This window comes from Leptinotarsa decemlineata, unplaced genomic scaffold (assembly GCF_025532065.1).
Source record: "Leptinotarsa decemlineata unplaced genomic scaffold, Ldec_3_MD MMD2_tig00026307_RagTag_RagTag, whole genome shotgun sequence".
In the NCBI taxonomy this organism is placed as follows: domain Eukaryota; kingdom Metazoa; phylum Arthropoda; class Insecta; order Coleoptera; family Chrysomelidae; genus Leptinotarsa; species Leptinotarsa decemlineata.
Genome location: NW_027412681.1, coordinates 5,582,815 through 5,598,840, shown reverse-complemented (window position 1 = coordinate 5,598,840; position 16,026 = coordinate 5,582,815). Strand labels below are relative to the sequence as shown.

At 36.2% G+C, this 16,026-nt stretch overlaps 1 protein-coding gene across 1 annotated transcript in view; it reads right to left on the bottom strand.

Moving 5' to 3' along the window:
• Positions 1-770: 770 nt before the first annotated feature.
• dmrt99B (doublesex-Mab related 99B) overlaps positions 771-16,026 on the bottom strand; it is a 52,349-nt gene continuing 37,093 nt past the window's right edge. The window contains exons 2-3 of the mRNA XM_074181098.1: positions 4,608-5,016; positions 771-1,890 (exon numbers count right to left, since the gene is read on the bottom strand). Of these exons, the coding sequence (XP_074037199.1) occupies positions 1,590-1,890; positions 4,608-5,016 (710 nt within the window). The 3' untranslated portion in view covers positions 771-1,589. The remainder of the gene's footprint in view (positions 1,891-4,607; positions 5,017-16,026) is intronic.

The following is a 16,026-nucleotide window of genomic DNA, read 5'->3' as shown; positions in this document are numbered from 1 at the left end:
GCAAGCGCTGCCCGGCGACACGCTCACTTGGCCAGTCCGTCACGTTCCGTTATTTGCCGGTCAGGATCGGAGAGCTGGAATCCTTTCCGGCGGCGGACGCTCTTGGCTGTGCCATGCCGGGCTAGAGGACGGTTGTCCATTCTTTTTCATTGTTCCAATCCTATCCGTATTTTGACCGTACGGGCCGTGCTGTGCTGTACCGGACAACTGGGTGAAAAGTTATTGAGACAAATTGTTTGAGACACGAAATAGATTGTCTCTGTTTCTCAGTCTTACGTCAGGTACAATAAAATCAATAGTATAGAGAATTTCAGGTACTTTCAGATTTCTAAGAATGTTAAAAACAAAAATCACTTGCGAGGACTGACGGCGGTTTTTCAATGGTTGCATATTAAATTCTTGTAATTGGCTAGAATATGATATAAATAAAGGCCAGACATTGTGTTTTCTGAAAAAGAGTGTTCTTAATAATCGTTTCTGGATTTTTTCTATAGTATCAGAATATAAAAAGGTCTTTGGATTTCAACTGACACAACCATATTCCAGCTTAGAACGAACAATGGGGTTAAAGAATAACAAACAAGTATCGTGGTTGAGTTCACGACTAGATCTTAAGACAAAGCTCATTTTTCTATAACATTAAGACACACCAGTAAAAATGATCCCGAGATCTTTAATCTTATTGATTCTCTTTAAATGGGTGTGATTGATAAAATAGTCCTTGACTTCTTTCGCGTGAAACTCATTATTTTGCATTTAGCTCCGTTGAGAGATAGGTCAGGTACTGAAAAATAAGAATATACATTATTGAGATCACCTTGAAGCCTATCAGAATCTTTTTCGCTTTCGATTCTTCTAAAAAGCTTGAGATCATCGGCATATAGGAGAAATTGAGAATGCCTGATATACCGAGAAACGTCATTAACAAATAACACGAAAAGGAGAGGTCCCAAAATCGAGCCCTGCGGAACTCCCGAAGTAGCGGTGAATTCGAACGAAGATACGTTGTTGAACTGTATGAACTGTATTCTGTTGTATAGATAGGGGTGAAAGAAATCAAGTGTGTTGTTCGTGAAACCGAATGCTTTCAATTTCAGGATCAAAATCTCGTGGTTGACTCTGTCGAATGCCTTGGCCAAATCAGTGTATACAACGTCTATGCCATAATATGCCAAGTGAATGAAACTTTCAAGTATCCTGCACTAATGAGTCCCTAGTTCGTGTATCAAAAGAAGGACATATATTCTTAGGAATAATTTCGTGAATTGATGATAAATCATCAAATATTTAATTTTGATCTGATGCAGAGCGAAGAAAGATAAATTGGCTCTCCCCTGATCAAACATTGTCACATTCAATTCATCAAACTTTTTTGATGTTGTTCATATGTTTGAACTCTGAGTATGAACATTAATAATAAAAAAACTACATTGTTTGTGAAATGTTTCGGAATTTTTTTCGTCTATATACTTGTAACAGAAGTTCCTCTACAACATTTCTGATCAACCAACCTTTTCCAAACACTATTATCACCAAAGATCACTTCAAAAATGATTACTTCCACTACCGTTCCTTCCCAGAAACGTAGGCTATTCAGAGTAGCTGGTCTTGTCCGACCCGGTGTTTGATCCTGGAGAAGAAGCTGTAGTGTTTTCGTTCTTGTACAGATCGTGAACAGGACCCATCAGAGACAGATAGTCCGTAGGTGGTCTAATAACTGTTGGTAGGTATCCAGTACCTGCGTAGGGAGCTGACAGGAACCTTCTCGAAGGACTGTACCTGTGGAAGTTTGGAGGCGGACCTAAAGGGGAAAAGGCTGATGGAGCTGATATTTCCTCATGAGAACCGCTGACCATGAGCTCCATCGCTTGCAAGACGTCGCCTTTGCATCTGTAAAAAAAGAAAAGTGCTCAACCCAGGTGGATATTGAATTGATTAAAATAGTTGATTGAACTGGTTGAAACGTTGCCTGTATTTGTTGCTGATAATCTGTAGATGCTCAAAGTTATTCATTACTCATCTGATACTGAATTATTACAATGCGATTGATATAACTTTCTGAACGCTCTGGTGGTATAAACTTTTTGCAATTGAATATGAACAAATGTCATACATTTACTTCATTACGTAACATAAATCACAATATTAGTCCTTATAGAATCAAGCAATCGGACCTGGAAACATCAAATACAATAAATATTTAGGAATCACTCTTGCCCTAAAAATGTCATTCAAACCCCACTTTGCAAATGTTACTTCTGGAGCACTGAAAATGTTATGTTTCACTCTTAGATCTGCAGAGGAATTATCTTTCTATCTTCCTTAAAATAATATATTGCTCAATTGTTAGATCAAAGATTGAATACAACTCCACAATTTGGTCCCTTCATATAGTGTGTATATTGATATGCTTGAAAGTGTTCAAAACAAGTTTTTAAGGTTAGGTTAGGTTAGGTTAGGTAACGTCCAAAGTGAGTGGGTCTATTTGGCCCTTCACCGCAACCCTCAAGAGTTTATTATGGCACACACCTATTCACACTCGGCCAAATAAACCCAGCTTCTTAACGAAGCCGACTAGTGTGTATAAAATATTAGAATAATATCTTATGCTAATTCACAATATATTCAATGGTAGCATTAATTCTCCGCAGCTTGTAGAACTTATAACTTGATATGTGAATCCAAAGAGAACAAGAAATACAGAAATCTTCTGTATTCCTACAGAAATCTTCTGTATTTCTTGTTCTCTTTCATCATATCAACTGAGTCTATTGAATCATACAGAATGTGTCTATAGGTAGACTTTTAAGACTTGCCCAACATTTATAATGTGGATTTAAAACTTTTTAATTCTTCTTTGGAATCATTTAAAATGATGGTGAAAAAATTGTAATTAATATGTTTTATTTACATCTAGCTGATAGTTTTCATATGTGTGATTTTGTTAATTATAGGCCATGCCTATAAATAAATATAACCTTTGTAGACTGGTCAATTTGAGGGACACAAATATCAGTTCAATATTTTGTTACAAAATTAGGCTCTTTAGAATCCTTATTCGAATTTCCAAGTATGAATTTTCAAAAGTATCTCTCAGATCTTCTTATGATTACTACAAAAAAATGACTGTGTTAACAGATATTGTAGAAAAAATGAACATATGTCAATGAAAACAATTGGAATAGGGGAATTTACAGGAGATACCAGCTTTTTTGACGTTCCACTCTTCCATCATCAAACGAAAAATATGGAAAACTCTAAAAAAGAAGAAATAAAAAAAAGAATGGAATAAAATCTTTTCGCAAAGATGTGAACTTGGTTTCACTATTAGGAAGAAATTCTAATTCCCTTTCCAATCAAATAAAATTTTTATGACTGGGATTGGATCAATTGACAAAGTGAATGTTTGAACGATATGCTATAGTGACAAGAGCAGAGTTGATTCTTCCGGTGTCATACAGTTCTAATGTTATGAACGAAATAAGTGCCTTATAATGTTGTTCATGAGGAGATGAGACAAGTGCCTTCTTTGTCTCGAAACTTCGAAGCACACCATCAAGGATGATAGTTTTTGAATGGAAAAAAGTGATTTTCGTGATTCAATGTTAATATGAAAGTTGCTTTTTTGAAAGGAATTTTTCCTTTCATGTAATTTAATATTCACTATGGATTGTACCACAAGTTATTACACGTATCGCTTTGTCAATAAGGACTAATTCTTGGACAACAAAGCACAGTTTTGATTGATTGATTGATTGAAGTATTTGTTTCGAAATTGGTTTTTATACCAGTTACTTTGATAATCCAATTGCTTTGAGTTTGGCTAATAGCATATGATGATCAATTGCATCAAATGCTTGCACAGAAGCTGGAAAGGAAGATAAACTGGTTGGTAGGAAGTCTCAGGAGAAGCTTGGTCGACCGAATATTGAATACTGTCACTGATAGTGACTGCCTCAAAATATTTTCTTGCCCTTTTTGGGTAGATGTTAAACTCAAGCAATCTTTTAACAAGGAGTGAACGTTCTTTATTGTAAGACGAGTTGAAAAACCTACAAAACATTGCATTTCTTAGGTTCGGTGACAGCTACTCCATCGGGACCAAAAACTTTGTTGATGTTGATTTGTTTCAACAATTGTCTAATAGTGCATTGCCGAAAATTATTAGCTGACATTTTGGATTGTACAATGGCAAAACTGAGTGGTGTTTTTCTTTGAAGGTAAACTATGGAGAGAGATGTCTGTATTTCAGTCAGCAAATTTGTTTTTCTTCCTTTGTTTTTGCTGTTGAACCAATAAGATCGCATTCAGTTATTCTCAATTTGGATTTATTGGCTCTGAGATTTTTTCACCACTGTTAGTAGAGGAGGATTTTTAGAGGCGACAACTTACTCGCAACATATTTTGAACCCTTATTTAGCGTTAGAAGATCGCTTCTTTGGAAAATGAATCTAAGCCTGAAGAAATTTGATCAGAAACATGTCTATGGCTTTCAAGCATTGAAAAAGAATAAACAGCATGCAACATTGAAAAAAAGTTGTAAATTAACAGGTTTCCATCAATCTGAGAAATGAGCAGACTAATTACCCTTTTCTTTTTTTACATACCTTTGTAAAAGCGCTTCAACATCAGATCTCCTTCTTCCAGGAAACACCCTCATCAAAACGTCGATGGGGCTCCTCTGGGCGGGATATTGGGGCTGAAACTGGACTGGGAACTGAGCAAACTGTTGATGGTATGGCATGAAGTTGGAAGCATGCTGGTGCGGAGGTGTTTCGGGACTGGGTTGCTTCTCTCTTTTGATCGAAAGGTTTTCTGGAGCTTCACTTTGAGTATCTTCCTCGACATCTAAGTCGGGATCTGGGCTTGTGACAGGATCGGGGGAGGGGGTGGGGGCTAATAACGTAGGAGGGTTGTTTAGAGGGGACGTCTGTCTACTCCTTTTGACTTCTTCTTGGTCTGAATCGGATTCCTCCAAGGAACAGTCTTCTAAGTTTATTCTCGGCCTTTTCAAAGCTGAAACAAAGAAAATTCTTCATGAAATGTTTTTTAGTCTACTCAAATTCAGCTTAAATGAAAATGTAGTTTCCATGGTAGGGATGATTTTTGGGCAAAATTTGTAAATACAACGAAATTACTGAATAATTAGGTCCATCAATATTCTATATAACACAGGAGTGGACTTTTCAGTTTGTCATCCAAAAAATTTATTGAATTTTCTGATGAATTATTTTTATTAAATTTTCAGATTGTGAAAGGTTAAAAATCTAGAAAAAAAGCAAGAAATGTCAATTCCTTAATAATATGGAATAATAGCACGAAATTGAAGTGGACGAAAATCAGAGCCAAATTTCATTTTTTTTTATAAAAACCATGATCATAGAATTGAAATTCTACCATGAATGTTTGAAGGTGGTTGACAATGTTTCGTGGTGCATTTCATTAGTTCGGACTTCCATGGTCTAATATGATATAAATCCATTTGAAATCCCTGAAATAATCTGAAAAATTAAAAAAGATTTGCTAAAAAATATGTTAGGAATCACACGTTGAAAGGTAAGACCTCGTTGATTCTTAGCTCGCATAAGTTTCTTAACTTCTGAGAGTTATCGTTCGTATGGGAGCGACAGCTGATTAACGGAGAAACGGATTTTAAACAGATTTTTAAACAGAAAAAAAACTGAAATTACAATGAAATAAAATACAAGCAACGATTAAAAATTGAAGTATCAACAAGAAATGAAAATTAAAAAGTATTAACAAGAAATGAAAATTAAAAGTTGAAAGAATTCAAGCCAAGTTACTTCACGACGTTTCGATTTTTAGTATCCACAATCATCTTCGGGTGATGACTGATGATGGAGGTTCATGACTAAGAGGTGGTAGCGGTATGACAGTTCTCAGATATCAGTCCCGCCCTTCACGGTGTACCCCTACCTGGCTGGGGTGTGATGGATGATGAAATTGTTCATCCTTCAACGGGGGACATGAGGGCCTCATTCCTCAGAGTGTCGGGGCCTTCTATATCGGGAACGGTCATATACAGCATAATCTATAGCTTTCCTAACTAACTCCAAGATCTGACTATTTATAGGTCATTCCAGTGCTTTCTCCGCTTCATCGGTTTCAGCAGGAGCTGATCATTTGGCGGGAGTTGGTCGTGTTCCCCTTGATTTTAGGTTTCCATATGTTGCGTATCTCTACGCTTGCTTGGCTAAATGCGTTGTTGGACAACATATATGCGGCTTCTTTGAATTTTCTTCTAAACCAGTGTTCCTCTTTGTGGATGATTCCAGCTTGAGACAACTCGATGTTATGTTGTTGAGTCCAAACATGCTCTGCTATTCCTGATTTGCTGGTTTCTCCTCTCTGTGTGTATTTCTTGTGCTCGGCAATGCGAACTTTCAATGGCCTCCTAGTTTCACCGATGTATGATTCCCCGCACTCGCAGGGTATCCGGTAAATGCAATTTTTAGAATCGCAGTCCACGTTTGGTGGCCTGGTTTTCGTGAGGCTGCTACGGATGGTGTTTCCAGATCTGAAGCAGGTACAAGTACTGATTGTGGCGGCTTCTCTTCCTTGTGAAGCCCTTGTTGTCTTCTAGCTAAAGCCTGTTACACCATCACTTTGGAGTAACCATTCCGTTGAAGGTAATTTTTGATGATGCCTAGTTCCTTTTCGAGACTTTCCTTTGTATTACAGAGCCCGAAAGTACGGTCTAGTAGAGTCTTGATGATTTCTCTTTCAATCGATTGATGGTGGTTGGATTCCTGGTTCAGATACTGTCCTGTGTGAGTAGGTTTTCGATATACAAATGTTTTCCATTTAGTGTCGGTCCTCTTCACCAATACATCTAAGTATGACAATTGGTTGTCTACTTCCTTCTCCATTATGGAAGTGATGGAAGGACTTACGTTGTTGATGTCCTTCAGGAAGGTGTCTAGTTCGGCATTCTCATGGTCTTTTAGCTAATCTTTCTGGTTTTTCAGTTTCTTTCAGGGATTTCAAATCAATTTATATAATATAAGACAATGGAGTTTCAAACTGATGAAATTCTACCATGAATATTTTCTTCTTACCTGATATACAGGGCGTTTCATTTGAAATAATAGCACGAACGAAAATTAGAGCAGAATTTAAAGCTTTTTTGATAAAAACGAATCATTATCATAGAATTGAAATCCTATCATGGGTGTTTTCTTCGTTAATCATGAATCACTTAATGATTTTTTTCGAAAAAAAAAATAATAACTTTGAATGTGGCATAAATTTTTTTTAAAGCGGGCCGTGTTGAAATTAATCGAGTCTCAGGCGCTTAGCTGCCTGGGTATGATCTTTCTCGTACTGACGAGAGGTAATATTTCAAAACCGCGGTCTGCAGGTGATCTACTTGAATAATTTCATCATGGTCCTGCTCAAATGTCTGTCGTAAATAATTCAATATCTAGCGTGGTATTAGCCAAGGAAGTAATTGTTTTCCGCCAGACGTTTACCACAGCCTACTGTGTAGGAAGTTGGGAGAGGTTGATACTTCAAAATTTCTCCATAAAAGTAATATAATAGGGGATAATACTAATGAATAAAATAATAACAAAAATTATCATCGACACAACCGATCAACCACCATCTGAAACTGGTAGAGTGTAAGGAAAACATGTCGAGGTTGACCTGAATGCTCAATTTCATCCCTCGATCTTTTCCATTCTACCAAAACGACCCTCACAGACGCGTGAAGTGTCAATAAAGTGAAATAAAAGTGACCACTAATCACTTCTGGATATGACCCATAAACGAGTTCGCTTCGTCCTCGCTTGCTGTCTATATTAAAAGGATACTCATATTTATAAGGGCACATCCCGCATTCTTGGCTTATTGCGAATTCCACAAGTATCATTTGCCGGTAATGAAGTGGCGACGGTCCTTTTATACGGCCCTTGTCGACTCTGTCATCACAACTGGCAAAATGTCTCGTCTTCTCGCTCTGTATGCGTGAAGGGTGCTTTTCCTTTTGGATCTGTTTCAGTTCGAAACATTGATATGAAAAACACATCGATAGAATCGGAAAGACCTGATCAATCCTTGATAAAATTAATTCATTTTTCCTTACAGCGGCCCAAAAAGTTATTTTGAAAGTACTTTTTCTTTAGAGTAATTGAATGTTAATTAGTTGTTCTGGAAGGGGTTTCTCTGTCAGTTTGTATATCTGAAAGTAACTTTTATGCATTTTTGGAAGATTACCTTCAGAAGTTTCCCTCAGTTTTTGTATAAAGATGGAGAGGTAGAGACCCAGAAACTTTCTCTTCAAATTCTATGTATTGTTCATTGGATAGTGTTTATTATGGTCCATTCGGTATTAACTGAGAGTGAAAGAATTTCAGGAAGGCAAACATGCCGGTACATCAAAAAAACAATAGAGTCGTCACAAGCAAGTGGCACTGCAATTCATCCACAAAGTCACCAAGATATTTCTACCCTATATGTCCCTTGAGGACACCGCTAAGTAACCACTGAAATAGTGACTTGCCACAAAGAATTCCAGAAAAGGCGGCAGACGCTGTTTATCACATTGCGTTGAATTTAGTATTATTAGGCGTCGGATGGTGGTATTAATATCAGTTTTACAATTAGATATTCCGTATGATGTGAAGATTATTGAAATATCGTGAAAATTGATTTTGTTTAAATATTATTCATATCTAAAATATTTTTTCATTTAGGATTGTTACCTTCTACAGATCTATAAAGTAATCAGCATATTGAATTTGAAAATGAATTCAAATGTAGAAAGGGCAAAAAAGTACTGCATTTCATAAATCAGCTTTTAAAAAAAACTAATTTGTTAGTGACTTGAATTTATAAAATTTCGCATACATAAATGAATCACTGGTAAACACACAGTTTGCTGTCGATTTTTGTTTTTACTGTTTCCAGGTAATTTGGGTCTGCTGAATCCAAAAATGCCACCAGATTTGCTCCATCAGTTCGTTTTCATAAAATACGACAACAGATCACATTTCTAACAGATAGGGTAATTTACCGCAGCACTACCTACATATATGCAGTGCTGCTACCCATCAAATAAACGAAACACGAATAAAAAGTGAGATATTTATTGTACAACAATATACTTACAAAAACCATCACACATATCTGCCAAAAAAACTTAACTTTTCATGTAACCTAATTTGGCGTCACCTAAAAACTTCCTTTCATATGATTTTCTTGCGGAGGCTTTAAAAGGACGGTCCCTTTGAAGACTTCAGCAGTAATTCGCCATCATGTGAGTGTCCTACCTCCCCTGATACCTCTCTTCCATCGTTTTGATATATTGGTGGAAGCGTTCCCCTTGTTCCTCACTAAGGTCACCAAGATTTTCTGGGAAACGGTCTGAGTGGCTGTGGAGTTGATTAATTTTAATACTCATATGACAACCGTGTTTGTTAAAATTGTTGAGCATTTCTTCCACTAAATCCCGGTATTTTCCGATTTATTGTTTCCAAGAAAATTTTCCACAACTTTCACAAAAGAGCACCATGCATTACACTCAATTTAAGTCATCGAGACTGTAAAATGCGAATCTTTTATAAGTTGTCGTATCTGAGGCCCATCAAATATTCTGGCTTCCAATTTTTCTTTTCTGAGTGCAGGGAATTTGCTGGACAAGTATTCAAAACAAGGACGATTCTGGTCTAGGGCCTTTACAAATTGTTTCATCAGCCCTAGTTTAATATGTATCGGAGGTAATATTATTTTCTCTCGGTCGACCAATGCTTCGTTAACTACGTTAGCTTCTCCTTGAACTGAAGCATCTCTAGAACACCATTTTCTTCTACTCCAGTGTTGGTCCTTAGCCCTGCTATCCCTAAGACACAGGAAACAAGGATATTTTGTATAGCCACCTTTTGTTGTCTCATCTTAAAATCAACACTGATGTTGGTCATACTTGATGTTTTTTAGCACCAGCGATATTGTTTTATATTCTTCATTCAGTTTTGTAGAATGCCCAATTGGTATACTTTCATATGTGTTGCCATTATGTAGAAGGACACACTTTAAACTTCGTTTGGAACTGTCGATAAAAAGACGCCAGTGATCTGGTGTATACTCCGATACACCCATTTTTTCTAACAGTCCTTTAATATTGTTACAAGAAACCATATCATCTTGCTGAGAAAGAAAAAGGCAAAAGATCTTTTTGTCTATTACGGTAGTATGTAATTTTGATGTCTCGATAAAGAAGTTTCTTTTCCTTTAGTCTGGAGGCAAGCAACTCGAAAGAATTCTTTGGCAGGTTCAAATCTCTAATAAGATCGCTTAGCTCTTCCTGAGTAAAGCGCTCAGGACTTGTTGAATCCTCTTCAAAATCACTGTCGTCTTCCTCAACTGTATTAGTCTGTAGTTCGTCAGATAACGTTTCGACATTATCCTCTGATAACGTAGGTAGCTAAATATTGCTAAATATTGGAATGGGTATCTGGTCAAGTTGATGTGGAATTGGTCTTATTGCTGAATCCAGCAATGATGTCGATTGTTACGATGTATGTCGATTGTATGTCGATTGTTACGTATGTCGATTGTTACGATTAATGCCCTTTATATTCACAAGACAGAGATAGCAATCGTCAAAAGGATTTTTTGGTTTCCTCCAAACTTTGAACATTTTCGTTGCCCTTTCGTCCACTGTCGCAAGTTTTCAAGACAAGTTTTGCACACTACATATGTAGCCCAGGATTTATCTTGATCTCTTAAATGAACACCAAAGTAGGCTTGATATGCCCTTTTTATAAAATCACAAACTGGTTTTCTACTTTCCTTTATAATGTACTCGCCACATTTGTAGCAAAAAACGTTCGGGTTATTCACTCTTGCAACGAAACTCAAGTTCAGACTAAATTTTACAATGGAATGTAGTCGACTTTATAGGAATTTATTATGGCCATTTCCGAGAAAATACTATTTACTTATGGGACAATAGGTAAGAAGCAATAAGCGCTAATTTCATGTTATGGGCATTTCCAATAAGTACACTTCAACACTTCAATTAGAAGTCATTAGTGTGCATTTGTCTTAGAATTTGTTAATGTTTTAAACATATTGCAATTATAGTGGTGGAAAGTACAGAAATGTAAGAATATTTAAGTATTTGATGAGTATGTTATATCTCGAAAACTAGAGCTGATACAAAGAAAAGATTTGTATTTTTGGAATCAGCACAGATGAATTAACCAAAATCAGTTGATTGTTTTTCAGCAGCAAGACATTTTTTTTTGATGGGCTGTTATATGTATCATCTGGTGACGTTTTGAAGACTATCCATTTCCTTCATCCAACCTTTTCAAATCAAAACAATATAATTTGTAGTTTTAATTAGTCATTTGATGTAAACAATTTCATATTATTATTGACACTGATAATATCAAATTGATCGTTGGTTTGATAATAATAATAATAATAATGACTTTATTCATAAAAAAGAATAATTATAATCATACAAACAAATAATAGCTATGTTGAATAAAGTAAAATGGCAATAAGTGCAGAAGCACTTGCTTCGCCTAAAAAAGAAAACTTAACACATACACACATACAGACACTTTTTTAAAAATAATGTTAGGGCTATAAAGTGACCAAATTGTAAACCTAGAAGGTGAACGATCAGAAGGGTGATATTTTTCATTTCATAATAGGTACTGTTGTAAAAAAATTCAAAAAATAATAACGCGCATTATACATTATATTATAAAACTGCTTTATACTTAAATGAATTGATGTTAATGATGTACATGCAAACATATGCATCATATGGGTTCAGGTATATAACAAACATAACACACAAATTTCAAATATTTCTTTTGTCAACAAGTTCAGCAAAAAAAATTCTTGGTTGAGATAATATGAATAATCTTAATTTTTTCTTGAACAAATGAATAATTGTGATACTGCGCATTTCGTCGGGAATAGTATTGAACAGCTTAGGAGCAAGGTAATTGAATGAATGCTGGAAAATTGATTTTTGCGTTTGAGGAATAACGTGTTTATTTTTTTTACGGGTGTTGTATAAGTGAGTCGGAAAAGTGAAACATCTGTTTTTGTAATAAGCTATGACAATATTATAGTAAAACAGTTGGCGGATATCGAAAACTTTAGCTTCGGAATACAATGATTCTGTTGAATAATGTGGTGGTTTTGTTGTAGTATCAATTTCAGGAACCTGTTTTGGAGCACCTCAAGTGGACGAAGGTGTTTATGGAATGTTCCACCCCAGCAAGCGATTCCATAGCTCAGATGACTCGCCACGAGTGCGTGATATAGAATTTTGAGATCAGAGTATGTCAGTATTTTCAACAAATATCTGAATTTGTATAGTATACAACGTAACTTATTACAGATATATTGAATATGTGCCTTCCACTTGAGATGTGAATCAATTATCACACCAACATTACATGTTGTCCAATCTTCAATTGTGAAAAAGAAGGATTACTGAAATTATTGCAACTGAAGGGTAGATAATGAGTTTTATCGAAATTTACTCTCAAAAATCGAGCCAATTTTTTATTGATCCGAGATCAGTTTCAACAATACTTTTCAGTTCCTCCCAGCCATTCGCCTTGTAGAAAATAGCCGTATCGTCTGCGAAACCTGATATTTTACCTTTGCTTTCGATAGAGTACAGTCCATTCACATATATGTTGAAAAGGATTGGTCCTAAAACCGTGCCTTGGGGAACCCCAATAACAGTTTTTCGTGTGTCACTCAACACGTCATCAATTCTCACACACTGGAATCTATCAGTGAGGTAACTTCTGAACAAATTCAAAGTTTTGCCTCTTATACCAATATCCTCCAAGGATTTCAATAGAAGGTCATAGTCAACTGTGTCGAATGCCTTCGACAAGTCGATGAATATGCATAGGCATGGTTTATTTTCATTAAGAGCTGATGATATATCTGTGATGAGAGCTATGATTGCGTCCTGAGTGGATACTTTTTCGCGAAACCCAAACTGACGATTAGATATTATGTTATATTTCGAGACGTACGATGTTAACCTTTTTTTAAGGATTTTTTCAAAAACTTTGTTCAGGTGTGTAGTAAGGGAAATGGGTCTGTAATTTGTAGCCACTGTCTCATCGCCGTTCTTGAATAAAGGAATAACTATTGTTTTTTTTTAGTGCTGTTGGCCAGAAGGATAAAGTCTTCGAAACGTCATCAGATAGAGGTAATCTTCGAAACTGACAAGACAAAGATAAATAACACTATAAAAATTGTATAAAAAAAATTGTATCCGTTAAAATCTGTTTTTCCGTCAACCAGCTGTCACTCCCCTATGAACGACAGCCCTCAAAAGTCGAAACTTGTGCGAGCTAAGACTAACAAGGTCTCATCTTTCAACGTGTAATTCCTAACACGGGTTGGACGATAGGAAGTGAATATCGATCGTTCGTCCTTGCGGTTCGAACCACCGATTCACACAGAGGTTGATTGAATGATTTCACTTCCCAACGTCCAAACCGTGTTAGGAATCACACGTTAAAAGGTAAGACCTCGTTAGTACTAGTTCTTATGGGTGCGACAGCTGGTTAACCACCACGCTACAGTCCTATCTTCGAAGGCAACTATAATTAATGATCAAATCAAATTTGATAAAAAAAAAGGTTTTTTTATGTTAGCCTACCTTCCAGCTCAACTGTTAGCTTGGAATCGGTTGATATTTCTGTGACCCTTTGTCAAAATATTCCTTGAGAAATTTTCTCTACGTAATTCTTCTTCTGATGGTTGATTTAACTGTAAACAATTACCATCTTTGAAACTACAAACCGTTGAAAATGAATTGCAAATATGTCCTTCAGCAAATATCTCGAATTTCTACAAGTACGCTGTTTCCACATAACAGTGGTAACGTCGGGTGCTTAGAAACACATAGGAATATCCAACCGCGGATTGATCAATATTGAATACGTTGTGTAAATATGGGCGTTTGAATATGAGAAAGAATCGAGTCTTACATGTATCGAAATATACAGGGAGATTTCAAAACAATGGATCACCGACTAGATGAGCTTGTAAATAATGAAAATGACCATTGAAAAAATTCTGTCAAACAAACGTATGTTCACAACTTTAAATTTTGATTTTGATACTGAAATATTTTCTAGATGCAATAAAACATGAGTCATGTCTACATGCAATGTTACTATCACCGGAATCTTCAATTTGCCAGTTTTTTTTTTGTATTTTTATTTTTCTAGTAATTGGCCGCTGATTCTCCTGATCTGAACCCATTCATTATTTTTTTTTGGAGCATAATAAGTACGTGAATTTATTTTCGATCATATTTTCTTTGCGACTAAGTAACTAATATTGAATGCCTAATATGGAGATATACAGGGTGATTCAAAAGTACTTTGACAAACTTCAGGAGTTGATTTCTCACAATATTCTAATATGACTTGTCCAAATAAATGAATGTACGGAAAAGCTTCGTTTCCAAGATACAGGATGTTGAAGTTTTATTTTTATTTTCGTATTTTTTTAAATAACTTTTGAAATACTGAACTTAATTGAACGAAACTTGGTAATAGGAGGTTTTTGAGGTGTCGAATTCGAACCTGATGTTCTTATTGCTCTTACTCGTAGGGGGCGCCACCTATACGTCTTTTTCTTTTTGAAGATTCATCATGGGCGTACTTCTAGCACATTTTTCAGTAAAAAAATCGATTCCTCTATGATATCTACGTAAATAAGCTACCCTTGTTACTAGTCGCTGTAAGCAACCGTTTTCTAAATATTTGGACTTGAAAACTTCAAGTCGATTATTTGATAATCGATGCATGGTGAAGTTATAATGAATATTTTGCTTTTTTCACAAGAATGCTTTGGAAATGAATTTGACGTTTTACTCGTTTGAAGAGGTCATTACTGTTGGGTACGTTCCTTTATGACATCCTTAAGCGAAATAGTTATTTTTGTATCAAGGGTGCATAATCAGTATTTGTTTTAATAAAATTTGCAAGAAAAGTCAACATTTTATTTCAGGAAATTTTTAATGCGTAGAATAAAATAAAATAAACGAAACTAAATTGTATTCAAATAAATTGTTGGAAGTGTCCACCTTCAGCGAAGATACAGGCAGTCAGTCGTCTAGTCATTGAATCTCGTACCCGCTCAAAAATTATTGGTGTGTTTCTTTTTGTTTCACAGGCGTCTACTATTCGGTTTCTTAGATCTTCCTCGTTCACTACTGGAGTCTTATAAACTTCAAATGTCCCGAAAGATAAAAATCTATCGGGTTTAGATCTGGGGACCTTGGTGCCCACGCCTGGTTAGGTTCTTCTACATCCCCCGACCGATGCATCGATTTGGATAGACTGTGTTAAGGAATTCCCTGGCTACAACGCTAAAATGGGCGGGAGCCCCATCATGCATAAACCACATACGGATACAAATTTCTAATGGTACATTCTGAAGTAGTCCCGGTAATTCATTTTCTAAAAAGTTGCGCCATTCAGTCGGAGCGGAAGAAAGAAAGGACCTATCAAGTAATTATCAATTATTGCCGCCCATACATTTACAGAAAATTGATACTGATAATGCCTTTCACTAACTGCGTGCGGATTTTCGAGAGCCCAAACATGGTTGTTATGAAAGTTTGTGATAGCATTCCGGGAGAAGTTTGCCTCGTCCGTGAAGAGTACATATCTTGAATATTGAGGATTTCCAGCCAATTTTCTCAAAAACCATTGACACATAGTAATGCGTTGGGGAAAGTCTCGTGGCAAAAGAACTTGTACCCTTTGAATTTGGTATGGATAAAACTGTTGATCGTGGATAATTCTCCAAACTGTGGACTGAGTAGAATTGACAGCTTCAGCAATTACTCTTGTGCTTGTTTCTGGATTCTCCTCGAGAGCGTTCAAAACAGCTTCTTCCAATTTTGGGGTTTGGACTACTCGTGGTCTTCCAATAATATCAGCTGGCCTCTTGAAGCTACCTGTTTCTGCCAAACGACGGTGGAGACTAGCA